This window comes from Dromiciops gliroides, chromosome 5, assembly GCF_019393635.1.
Source record: "Dromiciops gliroides isolate mDroGli1 chromosome 5, mDroGli1.pri, whole genome shotgun sequence".
Lineage (NCBI taxonomy): Eukaryota > Metazoa > Chordata > Mammalia > Microbiotheria > Microbiotheriidae > Dromiciops > Dromiciops gliroides.
The window spans coordinates 215,262,376-215,279,186 of record NC_057865.1 but is presented as its reverse complement, the minus strand read 5'-3'; the positions used below and the strand labels follow the sequence as shown (position 1 = coordinate 215,279,186).

The 16,811-nt window shown below is 47.3% G+C and overlaps 1 protein-coding gene across 2 annotated transcripts; it reads left to right on the top strand.

Moving 5' to 3' along the window:
* The first annotated feature begins 4,937 nt into the window (after positions 1 to 4,937).
* LMBR1L (limb development membrane protein 1 like) lies at positions 4,938 to 16,692 on the top strand. Of its 2 annotated transcripts, XM_043968691.1 has the most exons (17): positions 4,938 to 5,309; positions 9,509 to 9,593; positions 10,566 to 10,599; positions 11,541 to 11,680; positions 11,833 to 11,936; positions 12,105 to 12,231; positions 12,432 to 12,500; positions 12,837 to 12,901; positions 13,244 to 13,316; positions 13,452 to 13,535; positions 13,685 to 13,761; positions 14,014 to 14,091; positions 14,330 to 14,403; positions 14,597 to 14,687; positions 14,806 to 14,872; positions 15,597 to 15,758; positions 15,977 to 16,692. In XM_043968691.1, the coding sequence occupies exons 1-17, from the start codon at positions 5,238 to 5,240 to the stop codon at positions 16,042 to 16,044; spliced, it is 1,470 nt and encodes a 489-aa protein (XP_043824626.1). In that variant the 5' UTR covers positions 4,938 to 5,237; the 3' UTR covers positions 16,045 to 16,692. The 2 variants fall into 2 exon arrangements, with proteins under 2 accessions (XP_043824626.1, XP_043824627.1); XM_043968692.1 differs by lacking the exon at positions 9,509 to 9,593.
* The last annotated feature ends 119 nt before the right edge of the window (positions 16,693 to 16,811 follow it).

Sequence of the window (16,811 nt, the reverse complement as noted above, 5' to 3'; positions counted from 1 at the left end):
GTCCTCCTGAATCCAGGGCCGGTGCTCTATCCACTGCACCACCTAGCTGCCCCCCTAATGACTTTTTAATTTGGTTTCAAATGGACCTCAAGTCTGACGGCTCTGGCCTAGGGAATAAAAAACCAATCCAGGACTTGAGACTTGATTACTATCCCATTGCCTTATGACCCAATATACCCTTCAGACAAAATAAGTTTCTGTATGGAGATATAAGGAGATGGTGCATCTACCTGAACCACTATCATATCTTTGTTGAATATCCTTTCCATGCTATTACTAAGTAAACTTTTCTCTTAAGTATTTGAGTGTCTTCATTCATTCTGATCCTGAGCTTGATAAAGCAGACTGGTCTGAGTCAGGCCTGGCGTAGAACAACGCGATGGTAATTGGAGTACCAATTCCCAACTGTCCACCATTTTGTCATCTACCTCTCATCCATTTCTCTCCATTTGGGCAAGTTTCTTCATAACCCTAGTCCTTTGGAATCTGTCACTAAGAAGTTTACCCACTCATCTTTGGAATTCCTGTTCAGGGGGGCAGGATAATTGCAGAATGGTGACAGGGTATAACCTACCTCATTTAATCCATTATATCTAGCTGGCCCCGGACTCTAGATCCCAGACTATGCTTTCTCTTTACATCCTGATACATAGTAGGAACTAATAGATGCTGTTGTTTGATTGAGCCAATCATCCATGCAAGCTATCTCACTTTCTGCCAGCCCCATTCCTCTCCTTCCCCATCTCCTAACCCTCCAAATCCGTCTTTCCATCTCACCTTCTGGTTTCGATCATTAAATCCACAATACCCTTGCTTCTGGAAAGGGCTGCTTGGGCTGCCAGGTGGCACAACACATAGAGCACAGGGTCTAGAGTCAGGAATACCTGAGTTCAAATACAGCCTCAGATATTTACTAGCTGTGTGACCCTGGACAAGTCACTTAACCCTATTTGCCTCAGTTTCCTCATCTATAAAATGAGCTGGAGGAAGAAATAAAACACTCCAGTATCAGACATGAAAACCCCAAATGGGTTCTCAAAGAGTAGGACATGACTGAAACAACAACAGAAACACCCTTGCTTCTGGAAAAGGAAAGTTGAATAGCTGCATTATACATCAGTTCAGCCACCCTATGACTTTCCAGGTCAAAACTCCCTTCCCTGACTGCCATTCTCCTATATCTGTGGGTTTTTTTCCCCTATTAGACTAGGAGTTCCTTGGTGTCATAGATTAACAGTAGCCTAGGCTATTATTTATTTGTAGGAAAGGCTAAGAACAAGTTAGTGTCACCTTAATAGAATACAGATAGGAGGGGCGGCTAGGTGGCGCAGTGGGTAGAGCACCAGCCCTGGAGTCAGAAGTACCTGAGTTCAAATCTGGCCTCAGACACTTGACACTTACTAGCTGTGTGACCCTGGGCAAGTCACTTAACCCCCATTGTCCCACAAAAAAAAAAAATACAGATAGGCATACGAAGTCCATAACATGGGTACGACAGATTTAGAGCTAGAAGGGGCTTTAGAGATTATCTAGTCCAATCTCCTAGATTAAAGTCAACAGACATTTCTTAAGCACCTGCTATTCAACAGGTGCTGTCCTGAGTGCTAGAGATGCAAAGATAAAAACACTTAAGGAGGTTACCTTCTATTGGGGGTGGAAAGATTGGTGGAAAAGAAAGCAAGTACGTAAATAAATACAAAATATAAACACAATAATTTCTTCTTTTATTTCAATTTTGCCCACTTTATTGTTTTTATAACAAACACCTTTTTTATAGTTTTGGGTTCCAATTTTTATCCCTCTTTCCCTCCCTCCTCTCCCTCCTCCCTGAGGTGGTGAACAATCAGATATGGGTTGTACATGTATGATTATGTAAAACATTACCATATTTGTCATTTTGTACAAGAAAACTTACTTAAAAGAAAAAATGAAAGAAAGTTAAAAATAGCATGTTTCAGTCTGTTCCATCAATATCAGTTCTTTCTTTGGAGGTAGATAGTATGTTTCATCAATAGTCCTTTGGGATTGTCTTGGATCATTGTATTGTTGAGAACAGTCAAGTCATTCACAATTCTTCATCAAACAATATTGCCATCTCTGATAAACACAATAATTTAAGGGTTGGGAGAGAGTGTTGACAACTGGATTATCAGAAAAGACCTTTTTATGACTAATATGGTAATGCTTTACATAATTTCACATATATGACCCACATCTGATTGCTTATTGCCTCAGGGAGGGGAGGGAGGGAAGAACGGATAAAATTTGAAACTCAAAACTATACATAAAAATGTTTATTATTTTTTAAAAAATAAAAGTATTTAGCATAGTGCCTAACACATAAGTAGGTACTTAATAAAGCTAGTTTTCTTTCTTCCTTCAAATAAAAGGGGAGTGAAATTTAAAAGAAAAAAGAAAAGACCTTTTTATAGATGAAGAAAGTGATGTCCAGAGAGATGATATGACTGACACAATGTAACTCAAGCTCGATTCTGATGATGCTAGTTCCTTCTTGACTGACTGGTAGGAATGCTGTATTTCCACTATCTACCATAGGTGGAAAGGTGAGGGAATACTTTTATGTTTTAACATCCAAGATATATAATAAAACCGAACACCATTCTAAACATAAACAGGCGTCTAGGCACTTTTTCTGATCATGGCTTTCAGGCAGTCCAATAATTCTCAAATTGTCTCTCCTGGATCTATTTTCCAGGTCAGTTGTCTTTCCAATGAGGTTTTTCACATTTTCTTCTATGTTTTCATTCTTTTGATTCTGTTGGACTGATTCCTGGTGTCTCATGGAGTCATTAGCTTCCAACTGTCCAATTTGAATTTTTAAGGAATTGTTTTCTTCAGTCAATCTTTGTGCTTCCTTTTCCAAGCTGCTGATTCTTTTTTCATAATTTTCTTGTGTTGCTTTCATTTCTCTCCCCATTTTTTCTTCTACTTCTCTCAATTGATATTTTTTTTGTGGGGCAATGAGGGTTAAGTGACTTGCCCAGGGTCACACAGCTAGTGTCAAGTGTCTGAGGCTGGATTTGAACTCAGGTCCTCCTGAATCCAGGGCCAGTGCTTTATCCACTGTGCCACCTATCTGCCTGATAGAAATATTTTCCAAAGAGACCATCCCTACTTTCAAGGAATTTATATTCTAACAGGGGAAGACGACTCATAAAGGTGTAGCAAGTACTCTGGAGTACTCTCATAGTTCTAGGGCTACCTTTGAGGGGTTGAGGTGTCATACCCCTTTAATTGCTTCAAGCCTCTTACAGTTTCCCCTTATTAGCACCCAATTCCATTTAACCAACTAACATCAATTAGCTGTCACAAAGACATATTTACTTCAAAAATGTAGCAAGAACAAAAGTACAAATATTTCCCTTCCTCACCTCTAAGACACCAGAAGCATACCCTCTCTTCTATACTTTCTCTGTCCTTTGGGAGAATGGTTTCAGACAATGTATTTTCTACAATAGTATTGGTCCTACAAAGTTTATATCTAAATATGGCATCTTTCAGCTATTGTAAACTTCAGTCCCTGAAGTGGGGAATTTCAAAGTTTTTTTGTTGGAGAAGGTGCTAGGAATCTGAACAATTCTACTCCATTTCAGTCAGCCTTCTTCACCAGCAGTCGCCACCCATATGACTTAGAAAGGCTTTGTTTTTCCTGTTTTTCTGTTTTTTTGTTTTTCCACTTGGGGGTGGAGGTGGGAGCTTTATACCAAGGGAGTAAGACTAAAATTCGAGACAGATTGTGGAAGGCTTTAAAACCAATAGGCTGAGAAGTTTGTATTTTATCTTAGAGGAAATAGGGAGCCACTGATTGTCAGACCTGTGCTAAGAAAGACTATTTTGGCAATTATATCGCAGTTATAAATTATTAAAGCAGAGGATGCATTGGAGAGGAGAGGCCAGAAGTGGGGAGAACAGTCAGGCATCTACAACAATACTCCACGCAGAATATTAGGAAACCCAAAACTTTCCATGTCCTCAATATTCTCAGTAAAGAAGGGGATGAAATCATCTGTTGAGAAAGTGAGGGGGAAGGGATTGGAGTCTAAAGGAGAGCGATGGTTGGAACAGCAGCTGCGTTGTGGGGAATGTCAATCGGACATGAATAATAGGCTTGTCCTGCAGTGGGAGGTCCCAATTTCGTGTGCAATAGTTCTTTTGTATTTCTTCAAAGATTTCTGCTAGGCATTGAAAAAATGTGGTTGACTGTGTAGGAAAGGAATGAGAAAAACCTCCTAGAGATAAGGAATATGGACATCCCAAAACATGCCACAAGAAAGTAATACTAGGGACCTGGGCTCCTGAGGAAATGTACACTCCGACGTGGACTTAAACGTGGATTTCTGCTGCTTTAAGTAACCTTGACGTTCTTCGGGTAGTCTTGAAATGAAACTCTGTTGTTTCAAACAATTCATGGAGTACCCACCCCACTTCCAGCCTCCATTAGATGGCAAGCTCTTTGAGGGCAGGAATGATCTTTTAATCCCCTTTTCTTATTTGTATTCCAGCGCTTAGTAGGTGCTTAAAATGTTTACGAGAGTGATAAAGTCCAAGGCTTTTCTACCAAATGAAGCCCTAGGAGGCTGAAGAGGTTGTACTTGGTTCTCCAGCTCAAGGGGGCAGTGCGTATCCTCGCCAGGTCAGTTACATTCCTGACACTTTGAGACAAATCTTTTCGGATTACAGAGGACAAAACCTGTAGCCTATCCTGTAGCCTATCAGCCGCACAGAAACATCCCTCTTCCTTCCACGGGGCAAGCCTATCGCTGCACGTCTTGTGGTGAAAAACAGTTTCCTTGGATTCTAAACACCAATGAATTAAGCCCGTTCGGCCGGGACCCCGCCCACCTCTTGTGTCGTCACGCTGTGGCTTTAAAATGGAACGCGGAACAGTGTTTCTCTTATTTTGTAGTGGAGCGGGCGGCGCATACGCTTTTCGTTCACAACGTGTTGGCGTCGCCACCTTAAAGGGCCCGGCGCGATCTGGGGCCGGTCCTGTTTAGAGGTAGAGCGGCGGTCACTACTCCTTTAAGGGCGGAGCTACTAGGGGACGGACGAAGAGGGGCGGGCGAATCTGGGACTTGAGTTTGCCCCGTGTCCGGGTCGAGGCCGCTTCGGGGAGTCTAAGTTGGGTCCGGGTGCTCGGCGGCGGTGGATTTTTTTCCCCCGCTCGTCCTCTCCGGAACCCGGAGAAACCCGCTCCCAGCCATGCTGATCAGAGCATGGAAGCGGCTGACTACGAGGTGCTGTCGGTGCGGGAGCAACTGTTCCACGAGCGAGTCCGGGAGTGCATAGTGAGTGCGGGGCACGGGAGGGGGAGGGATGGATTGGCGGCGACGGTCCGCGTGGGGCTGGAGCCAGCGCCGCTGCCTAGGGGCAGAGGGGGAGGGACGGGGATGGGTGGGGGGAGTCGTCCAAGAAAACCCACCCCTTCCTGGGAATGTTTCTGTTTGCCGGTGAGTGCTGGTGGGTGGGTGTACTTTGTGAGTGCCTGGAAGGGGTGGATTGGTTTGCGTTCTCCCCAAAACTTCGGGAGAAGCATCCAGGCCCTTATTATCCTAAGAAGAAGAAACCCCTAGGCTGGACTGTTTGGAGGGAAGATGGACGGGGTGGAGAGTCAGACTTGCATACTCGGAAGGAGAAGGGTGATAGTTGTAAAATGGTTGACGGTGCCCCTGAGGGAGAGAGAGGGTCTGCTTTGACCCTGAAGCTCCACTGTGGTTGCACGGGGTCAGGTCCCCTAGAGCCTACTCACTTCCTCACACCCAATGTAAGTTTTTCCAGAAATGGACTCTGGGCTATTTCCCCAGCGTAGAGACCCTTTCCACTTAGCCCTCCTACCCAGCTTGGTTATTGCTTCCTGCTTGTCATGCAGGTGTCCCTAGAGCAACAACAGAGTAAAATCATACGCACCCAAATAATATGCTTCTCTGGCTAATGTTGTCGGAACTCTCAGGGCCCTATGAATAAAGCCGAGCTTCACGCCTTCACATCTTGCTCTCCAGGTTTTCTTGGCACCCCCAGCACCTTCCTCCCCTCATCCTTTCCCTCTTTTGCTATCTGCAGTTCTTTACTTTATATTGTATGTATAGAAGAGGGAAGGGAAGAATAAAGGCTTGGGGGGGGGGGTAGAGGGTTACCCCTTTGGTAACTTATTTTTAACTTCCTTCTGGGGTCGCTCCCACTCATCCCTCTGTAACCTTCAGAATCAGAGAAGGGGTGAGCTTGCCACTGAGAATAGGAAAAGGTGAGAAAAAAGCGAAGATTAGGGTTACACCACCTGAAGTTTTCTCTTTTCTGGGAAAGCCAGCTTGAGCAGATAGTTGTTTCAGCTCTAGATATGTGACTGGGCAAATTTCTGAGCCTGCAGTTCTCTTCATCTGTAAAAGGGGGGGGCGGGGGGCGGTCCTCTACTTATATTATCTCTAAACCCCATAGGGTTGTTGGACGGAAAGCACCTCGGCAAATTGCTGAGTGCTATAGGAATGTGACCTATTATTGCCATTCCTGCTTTCTGCTGAACTGAAAGAGTAGAGATTCTTAGATTGGCGGGAGCCCCCCCCCCCCCCTAGATCCCTGTGCTTCCCCTTCACCTGTTAGGTGAAAGGCTTCTTTGGGAGCAGCTCAGCCTTAGCCCAACGAGGACTGCGTGGAACTCCACCCGACCTTTTGAGCTTTCCAACCTTCTTGGTATGATGCAAGATTGAGGGAATGGCTGTAAAAATGCAGAACTTCTGGAAGCTTGCTACTTTAACCTTTTAGAGGTGATTACCCTTTAAAAGATGTCTCCCGCCTTGATTGCCTGCTGCCCTTGGCTCTGAGGGTGTGCTATAGTCTGCCCTCTGCACCCTTTACCAACCTCTAGAACAAAGATTATTTTTTAAAGTATTTTATTATTTTCCAGTTACATATAAGGATAGTTTTCAACATTTGGTTTGACAAGATTTTTAGTTCTAAATTTTTTTCTCCCTTCCCTCCTCCCCAAGATGGAAAGCAGTCTGATATAGGTTGTATATGTACAATCGCATTAAACATATTTCTACATTAGTCATCTTGTGAAAGAAGAATCAGAGCACAAGAGAAAAACCTCAAAAAAGAAGGGGAAAAAAGCAGTCCAAAAGTAGAAACAGTATGGCTCAATCTGCATTCATAATTCACAGTTCTTTTTTTTCTGGATGTTGAGAACATTTTCTATCATGAGTTCTTTGAAACTGTTTTGGATCATTGCACTACTGAGAAGAGCCAAGTCTATCCCCATTTAGAACTAGGATTATTAACCTTTTTTTGTTCCATGGACCCTTTTGGTGAAGACTATGGACTTTTCTCAGAATAATGTTTTTAAATGCATAAAACAAAATAAGTTTGCAAAGAAACCAACTGCACCAAAATACAATGAAAAAAATTTTAATGAAACAAGTTCAGAGATTGCTGGTTAAGAAACCCAACTCTATAGTACCTCCACTTCCCTCAACCTCTTGCCCCTCTGGGCCTCAGATGAACTCAGCCCTATGGGGCTGTTTTTTTCCTGGTCATCTCTAGTAGAAGTAGGGCAGTATGTGTTCTTAGCATAGCCAGGAGTTCATCCTATTAGAGTCTGACCTATGGCTCCCAAGTCTTGTGCCTAAGAGTCAGTCGGAGGCCCTGAGCTCTACTATAATTTAATTACTCCAAATGCTTTAATGTTTAACAGCAGCCCTTTCATAATCACCTTGTGAGGTAGGTAGTACAAGTATTTCTCCCCATTTTATAGATGAGCAAACTGAGATTCAGAGATGAAGTAATTGTAACATAGCAAAGCTGGGACTCAGATAAATCCTGGTCTCCTCTCCACTGTCATGTTGCTACACCTCTGCTCCAAGTTCTATCCAGTTGTTTCCATTGTTTGGACCTCAGTGTCCTTTCTGGCAAATGAGCAGTTGAGTCTGGGTACTCTTTAAAATCCTTTTCAGTTCTTGGGGGCAGCTAGGTGGCGCAGTAGATAAAGCACCAGCCCTGGATTCAGGAGGACCTGAATTCAAATCGAGCCTCAGACACTTGACACTTATTAGCTGTGTGACCCTGGGCAAGTCACTTAACCCTCATTGCCCCACCAAAAAACCCCAAAACAAAACAAAAAAGTCCTTTTCAGCTCTTAAAATTCTGCATCTGAGTTTATTGGGGGGGGGGCGGAGAGTGGCTGGTGCTGCTCCTTTGTTCTTAGATTAAAAATATTAAAGCTGGAAATATTAGTTATTAAATGTGGCAAGGACCTTAGAAATCAGCCGGCCCCCTTATTTGAAGAGTACCCCAGAGTAGCGGCTGTCAGTGTTGGGAACAGAAGAAAGGCTACTTGAAGCCCCTTTCTCCCACTCTTAGTGGTAGAAGACATAGAAAACCTGTGCCTTTTCTCTCTGTTCAGCCTCTAGATGTGGCTTCTTAGCCCCCCCCCCTCCAAAACCAATTATTTTCTCACAGGAATTGGAAGGGAGGGAGGATTTCACTAGGGGGACATGGTCAGGGAATAGTTTGGGGGTTAAGAGGTATGTGGCTTCTAGCCCCATAAAGATGGGTGTGGGGCAGTGGCTTACAAGGCGGGAATTGGAGCCCTGGAAATGAGTCTCTCTCCTTGAGATTGAGACCCTCGATTTTGCCTTGTCACAAAAGCTCCAAGTCCACTATTTATCTGCCACCGTAACTCCACATTGATCTTAGGCATATCTGCTCCCCAAAGGCTCCATCTGGCCCTGAAGCATGGGGGTAACCATCAGAATTGATGCAGAATTGGAGGATTCGTGGGATGAGATGTCAGAAAAGGCTGGATCAGCCCTGTTTTTTTTTTTTTTAATTTTCTCAGGGTCTTACTCTGGTGGCCTGTTTATAAGGGGTCCTAATGATGGAAGGGATGCCTCACTCTTGCCCCCCCCTGACTATTTTAGATTTTTTTATGTCTCTCCAGAGTATACGTGTGTGTATGTCTCTGCTTGTGTATCATCTCACCCATCTTGTTGCAGGAAAAGGGGCTACCTTGGAGTCCTCTTTCTTCCCAGGAAAACTGGGAAGATTACCGCCCCCCCCCCCCCACCCGTGGGCAGGGAATAGTTTGGAGGTTAAGATTATGGATCCAGGGGCAGCTAGGTGGTGCAGTGGATAGAGCACTGGCCCTGGAGTCAGGAGGACTTGAGTTCAAATCTGGCCTCAGACACTTGACACTTACTAGCTGTGTGACCCTGGGCAAGTCACTTAACCCCAATTGCCTCACCAAAAAAAAAAAAAAAAAGATTATGGATCCAAGCCCAAAAGAGGGACCCTGGTATAATGGAAAGACCACAGAGCCTGGAGTCAAGGGCCCTGAGTTAAAATTCCACCTCGGATGCTTATTGCATGTGTGACCTTGGGCAAGTCACCTCACCTGTCAAGGCCTCAGTTTTTTGATCTCCCAAGTGAGAGGGGTGGGCTGGATGATCTTGGAGGCCCCTTCCAGCACTAGATCCGATGTACTTCCCCTCCCCTTCAGATCTCCACACTGCTGTTTGCAACGCTTTACATCCTCTGCCATGTTGCTCTGACCCGATTCAAGAAGCCAGCTGATTTTACCACAGGTATGGGTGGGCAGCTTCTGTCAGCCTCTCCAGCTGTCAAGGTGCTGGTGGCTACGATATGCAGAAAGCCTCAGGGGAATGGGGTGTGAGTGTGCTCCCCTGGCAAGGGAGAGGGCTGAGCTGTGTTGAGGTATCTGTCCCGTTGACTTTTCCTGTCCTGTGGGCACAGATGCCTTGTGATTCCCTCTCCCTGGGCTGCCTAGACCCCTTACCAGGAACTCTGCCAACTCTCTATTCATCTTTCTGCTTAGTGGAGACTATTCTAGGAGCTGATCTGCCTATAGGGTTAATGGGGCAAGGACTCCCTAGTATGCGCTTTGGGGAGGAAGGAAGAGTAATGCTCTGGGATTAGCCCCATCCTCCAGGAGTCCTTCTGTTATCTGGTGACAATAGGGTTGGGTCCAGCTACCTTGGTCTGGATGGCCAGCTTTGGCTGCCAAAAGGACCAGGCCCTTCCCCCAGCTCCAGGGTATCCAGTCCTGTCTCCCACCCCAGAGCTACATCAGGGCCACAGTTGCCACACCTTTGTGTCCTTTACCTGGGGGGAGAGGATGGCTAGCCCTTTCAAAGCTCCCCAGGTGACCAGGAAATTCTAGAATCCACTGTCCCCTCCTCTCCTAGCCCTCTTCAGTGAATCCAGCCTGTGACATAACTGGCTTCACTAGCCACTTGTTTACAGTCTTGGTGTCCAAAGGGGAACCTGTGACAGTACTATTTCTAGGAAGAAATAGGAAGGGAGGGGCAAATTATGGTGAGGAAAGTGGAGGAGGAAGGAAGGAAGATAGCAATAGCAGACAGTACCAATGTTCCCTTTGCTTCCTGGGACCAGAACCCCAGGTGCACCCAACCCCCTGTCACTGTGTCCCTGAACTCTTTCCTCATCCCTGTAAACTAAGTACTAATGCAGTAGCCCTACCGGAAGCACTGGCTGACGTCTCTGTCTTTCCTTCTGTGTCTCTGTGACCCTGACAGTTGATGATGAGGATGCCACAGTCAACAAGATTGCGTAAGTGTTGCGGCTGATGACTCTCCTGTCCCAACACCAAGGGCCTATTTGGCCCAGAGATGCCTCTGGAGCAGGCATCTTAACTGTCTCTCTAATTGGAGTGCTAGGTGGTGGAGTGGTGGGAAGAATTGATTCTTTTTCTACAAATACCTACACTCCATCCCCAGCCTGTTCCCTGCCTTGGTGCACCCCAGAGAGGCTTAGAAAAGTTGTTGTTCCAGTCTCCCTGGTGGCCTGAATCACCAGAAGTGGAGCTAGCTCGGCTCCTCTCTTCTCTGTGCCCAGAGGACTTTTAAGGATGGTAGAAGTAAGCCTTTGTCTCCCAGGGAAAGAGGGAGATGGGAGAAGAATATTCTCATATCTAACCAGGAGGGGAAAAGAAACTGGCCTGGGGATCATGTCTCCTGCCCGAGACAGCATGTGCCCAAGGGCCCCGAATTCTCAGGGAAGCAGCTGGCAGCTGATGAGGCTAGGAGTTCCTAAGGTGATCGTCATCCTGGTATGCTGACTTCCGGTGCAGCCAGGACAGATGTTTTAAGTGTGTGTGTGTGTGTGTGTGTGTGTGTGAGAGAGTGTGTGAGTGATGGACTTCTTTGCTAGTTTGGTGAGATCTACGCACCTCTTCTTAGAAGAGTGTTTTTAATTAATTGAAGAAAATGCTAAATTTCAGTCAGAGGTTGGGGAAAATAAAGGTATAATTTTTTTCCCCATCCAAGGTTGTTTATCCTCTGAAATCTATCCCACTGGTCCTAAAGAAAAGGTTATGAGGGGAAGAGCTGAATGTTCCCCTGACTAGGCCCTCCCTAAGCACTTGTTCACTGGCCCTAGGTAGGATAGCTCATTTTACAGGGAAAATGGGATAGCATCAGAAGGGACCCTGAAGTGGTCTCTGGGAGCACAGGCCCAGCACTGACTCCGATTCTAATTCCGTGTCTCCTTAGCCTTGGGCTCTGCACCTTCACCTTGGCCGTGGCCCTGGCTGCAGTCCTGCTCCTGCCCTTTTCTATCCTCAGCAATGAAGTGCTGCTTTCCCTTCCCCGAAACTACTATATCCAGTGGCTCAATGGCTCTCTCATCCATGGTAAGCCCCGTCCCCAGGCACTGGGAACAGGGGGGAAATGAAGTTGTTTCAGGCAGAAGGCTGGTCATCAGGCAGTGCAGCTCCCTGTCCCTTTTCCTTCTTCTTCCATCCCTCTTATTTTAATCCAGGCTTTATGTTTCCCTTTGGCCTAGGACTCTGGAACCTCGTCTTCCTCTTTTCTAATCTGTCCCTTGTCTTCCTCATGCCCTTTGCCTACTTTTTCACTGAGTCGGAAGGCTTTGCTGGCTCCAAGAAGGTGAGCAAATGGGAGAGAGGGGGAAGGGAGCCCCTTCCTGGGTGTGCCTTCATTCCAGTCCCTAAACCTGGTACCAGACATCCCCTCCCAGATGCCACCTGACTCCAGCCCATATCTCCTCCATAATCATCTACTAACCATTTCCCCCCACTCATTCCCATCCTAAAGGGGGTCCTGGGCAGGGTATATGAGACAGTGGTGATGCTGCTGCTCTTGTCACTGCTGGTGCTAGGCATGGTGTGGGTGGCCTCTGCCATTGTGGACAACAGCAAGACCAGCCGGGAGTCCTTGTATGGTGAGTGATTCCAGGGGTCCCCAGGCTCCTCCACTGGCATCCTGCTGGGGGGCACTCACTGCTAGGATTCTTCCCTCCAGACTCTTCATCTGGAGATATCACTGGGCCAGGCTGGGGCTGGGGTCAGGGCAGAGAGGGGAAAGGGAATAGAGGGAATGCTCTGCCTTTTTCCTAACTGTGTTTGCCCCTCTCCCCACCAGATCTCTGGGAGTACTACCTTCCCTACCTCTATTCCTGCATCTCTTTTCTTGGTGTGTTGCTCCTTCTGGGTGAGTCCCTGGTCATGGTTTTGTGCAGAATCTCTGCTTTTAAAAATTTTTGCTGGAATACAAGGGTACAGGACTGGGGCAGAGGCTGGGAGAGTGGGTACGAAACCTGGCCCCAGGGGCGGCTAGGTGGCACAGTGGATAAAGCACCAGCCCTGGATTCAGGAAGACCTGAGTTCAAATCCAGCCTCAGTCACTTGTGTGACCCTGGGCAAGTCACTTAACCCCCATTGCCCAGCAAAAAAGAAACCTGGCCTGAAGCTCCTGTGTCAGTAGGGGAGGATGCAGGTAATGGAGGGGGGCGGGGTAAACTAAATCTGGACTTCTTCTACTTTGCAGTGTGTACACCACTGGGTCTGGCCCAGATGTTCTCTGTCACTGGGAAGCTGCTAGTTAAGCCCAGGGTATGTCGTGTAGCCTCTCCCTTCTACCTTGCAGGGGCATCCTCAGGTAGATAGAGATAAATGGAGTTTTGTGTCCTTTTCCTCCAGCCTTCTTTTAGTTTTCTTGGTTCCCTTTCTGCATTCATTTCAGGAGTCCTGTTTCTTCTCTGCTCCAAACCTGCCTATAGGGAAGGGTCTGTTTAGTTAATATCAGCCCTTCCCTGTGATTTCAGGTCTTCATGTTCCTGTTCTCATTGGGTCATTTCCTTTTCTCTTGGTTGGGGGTGGGGGGTGCCCTAGGGCCGGGCAGGATTCCAAGGCTGTGAAGCTACTAAGAATCCCTCCCCTCTTCCCTCTGCCTAGCTGCTGGAGGACCTGGAAGAACAGCTGCATTGCTCGGCCTTTGAGGAGGCAGTCCTAACCCGAAGGATGTGTAGTGAGTGGCCTTCCCCCCTCAGGAGAGCTCAGGCTCTGGGATGGTTTGTTGGAAAGGAGGCAGGACAGCAAGGGCTGGGGGGTTGAAAGGACCGAGTCACAGGCCAGACCTCAGCACCATTCTTCTCCGCCTTAGACCCCACTTCGTGCTGGCTGCCCATGGACATGAAGCTGCTGCACAGACAGGTCGTGGCCCTGCAGACACAGAGGCTCATGCTGGGTATGGGTGTGGGCAAGCCAAGGAGATGGGGGAAGTGACCTTGAATGGAGAAGGAGGAGGAGGAGGAGGAGGAGGACAGCTGGTCTGGGAGCACCCCTTTCATTGCAATCAGCCCCTTACTAATTGTACCTCCCCCCGTCCTTGCCCAGAGAAACGACAGAAGGCCTCGGCTTGGCAGCGAAACCTGGGTTACCCACTGGCCATGCTATGTCTGCTGTTGCTGACGGTGGGTGTGGGGCTCAGTGGGTGGGGGTAAGTCCACTCAGTGAATGCCTTTGTGGCACCATGCCCAGGGGCAGGCAGGCAGGGGTGGGGCATATGAGAGGGAAAAGAGTTGTTCCATGGTACAAAATGGGGAAGGAGATTCTGGGAGGGACCTGTCATGGGCGGGGGTGTTATATCCCCACTAGGACCAGGATAGGAGCTGATAGGACTAGTTTCTGCTCTTTTCCTCTCCCTCCCTTCCTCCCCCAACCAGGGCCTCTCTGTGCTCATTGTTGCCATCCACATCCTGGAGTTGCTCATTGATGAGGCAGCCATGCCCCGTGGCATGCAGGTACCAGCTCCCCCAGAGCCAGCCCCCACAGCCTTGACCCTTGAAATAGGGCTTGAGGTTCTTTGTATGGGTTTTTGTTTTAAGACTGGTTTCCCATTGGCAAACATCCTGGGTTTGCCAAAGGCTGGGTTGGGGGAGGGAACTGAAAAGTCTATAACCACGGGACAAAGAGATGCAGCAGATCCAAAGGAGAGGGGGGGGTGCCTTGGGTGATGACCTCCCCCCTTTCTTCACACAGGGTGACTCCTTGGGTCAGGTGTCATTCTCCAAGTTGGGCTCCTTCGGGGCCATCTTCCAGGTTATCCTCATCCTGTATCCTTTTGGAGAAACTTTATTCCCTGTCTTTTCTACCCCTCATCCCCCATCTCCTGTGCAGAGCTGGATGGGGGGTGGGGGGTGGCTTATCTCCCTACCCAATAAAGGAGGGGGAGAAATGAGATGGTTGGAGGGGATGGGGAAGGAATCTAACCATTTCGATGGCAGTTCTTCCTTAAGTCATCAGTAGCTACCTGATGCTGTCTTCTGTCGTGGGCTTCTACAGCTCTCCGTTGTTCCGAGGCCTTCAACCCAAGTGGCAAGATACAGCCATGACCCAGGTATTGGGGGGAGTAGGGACTAGGGTTTTATTGAGGTCAAGAGGGTTAACATAGGATATCAGCAGCTGCTCAAAGGACTATTCTATCTTCTGTCCTCCTTCCCTTTCCCCATCCTTAGATTATTGGGAACTGTGTCTGTCTCCTGGTGCTGAGTTCAGCCCTGCCTGTTTTCTCTCGAACACTAGGTGAGTAGTGTTGGCTTTATGGTGGGGGTCATGGGATCCTTGGGAATAGGAGAAACCTAGGAGGGTTATTTAGTGCTACCCCCAACAGGACTTCTGGGCTAAGGATGTGTTTGTTTTGTTTTGGGTTTTTTGTAGGGCAGTGAGGGTTAAATGACTTGCTCAGGGTCACACAGCTAGTGTCAAATGTCTGAAACTGGATTTGAACTCAAGTCCTCCTGAATCCAGGGCTGGTGCTTTATCCACTGCACCACTTAGCTTCCCCCTTTTTTGTTTGTTTGTTTTGTTTTGATTTTGGGGCCAAGTATTTGGATTGAAGTAAGAAGTGAGGATAGGGATAAAGGAAAGATTGGTAGAATAGGACTGGCTGACTGGTCATTGCAGCAGAAGCACATGCCAGGAACTGAATATTTTGTCTTCGCCCTCTTCCCTCTTGGGAATTATTCATTCCATTCCTTCAGACTTTGGGGCCTTCCTTGACTCATTTTTTCAGACTTTGCATCTCTTGATGGTCTGTAGGAGGGGGAGATAAAAGTGACTGGGCCGGGATAGAGGAGTTGGCATGTTCAGTATTAGTGATTGCAGTGCTGAGATGTGACCACATGGGGGTAGCAGAGAGCTGGCATCTGAGTTGATTGAGGGGCTAAAGGAACCACTTCTAATCTGAGGAGGTGTTAAGAATCGGTACCTTTAAAAAATTATTTAGTTTTCCTTTCTCTATTCACAGGGCTTACCCGCTTTGACTTGCTGGGTGACTTTGGCCGTTTCAATTGGCTGGGAAATTTCTATATTGTGTTCCTGTATAATGCAGCCTTTGCTGGCCTCACCACTCTTTGCCTGGTCAAGACTGTGACTGGAGCAGTTCGAGCTGAGCTCATCCGGGCCTTTGGTAAGGGGGGTAGGGTGGGATTGGATTTGAGGGGATGGGATAAGGAAGGTGGTGGAAGGTTCCTAAGGCTGAATGGAGGGCTTCATGATGGACAGGTAGAGCTGTAGATAAAGAGATAATCTACCTACATCTAATGAACCAAACCAAGTATCTTACTGAGTGACTTTACAACCCAGAGAGCCTGCTCCTTACCTCTGGCTGCCTCTCCTTTTCCCTAGGCCTTGATAGACTACCACTACCTGTCTCTGGATTTCCACGTCACCACAGCAAAACTCAGCTCCAGTGACCTTGATCTTAAGAGTTAGGTGGAAGGGAGAAGAAAGAATACTGGTAGTCTTGGAGCAGAGTCCTGGGGGTACTGAGGTGCTCTCTGAGGCCTGGAATTTGCTGTGTGTGGGGAGGGGTTGGAGGGTAGCTAAGACCTTTGCACTGCTGTATAATCTGAGCCAAAGTTTGGGGCCCATTTCTTTTCCCTCCCCCACCCCCTTTTACCAACCCTTTTCAGAAAAATGTGGGCCTCTGACTAGAAGGCTAGGTACCTGCTACTGGCTCCTAGCCTCATCTCCGTTTACATATTATTAATCTGCCTCATTATAGTCCTGGGCACTGCCCCTGGCCATGTTTACATGATCTGATGTGCAATAGGGGAGGGAAGGAGTTGGGAAGTGGGGAAAGAATGGGGACACAGACCATTTCCCTGGAACACATTGGCCTTAGCCCTCTGTTGTCCTGCCCCTAGCAGAGCTGAGCCCTCCCCAGGGCCTCTCTCAAATAGCTGGGTCCTGGAATGGGATGAGGCAAGGAAGGTTTGTTTAAGGAAGATCCTTCCCTGTCCTCTTCTTTCTCTCCCCCTATTCTTCCCTCCCCCAAATAAAGTTGTTTCTGTGGGTTCTTTTTTTTAAATAAATAAATAAAACTTCTCAATATGCTTTTATGGGAAGAGTATAATTTACAAACATTTTCTAAATGCCACCAACGGGCTGGGGATATGAATATAAAAGTGGAGCCATCTCTATCCTCAAGGAATTCAACTTCGACTGAATGTTTCACATT

Bases quoted from the DNA above. Each gene is read 5' to 3' on its own strand.
- LMBR1L (XM_043968691.1), top strand. From the start codon at position 5,238: ATGGAAGCGGCTGACTACGAGGTGCTGTCGGTGCGGGAGCAACTGTTC. The intron at 13,317-13,451 runs GTGAGTGGCCTT...TCTCCGCCTTAG, and splicing joins CCTAACCCGAAGGATGTGTA to ACCCCACTTCGTGCTGGCTG. The intron at 13,536-13,684 runs GTATGGGTGTGG...GTCCTTGCCCAG, and splicing joins GACACAGAGGCTCATGCTGG to AGAAACGACAGAAGGCCTCG.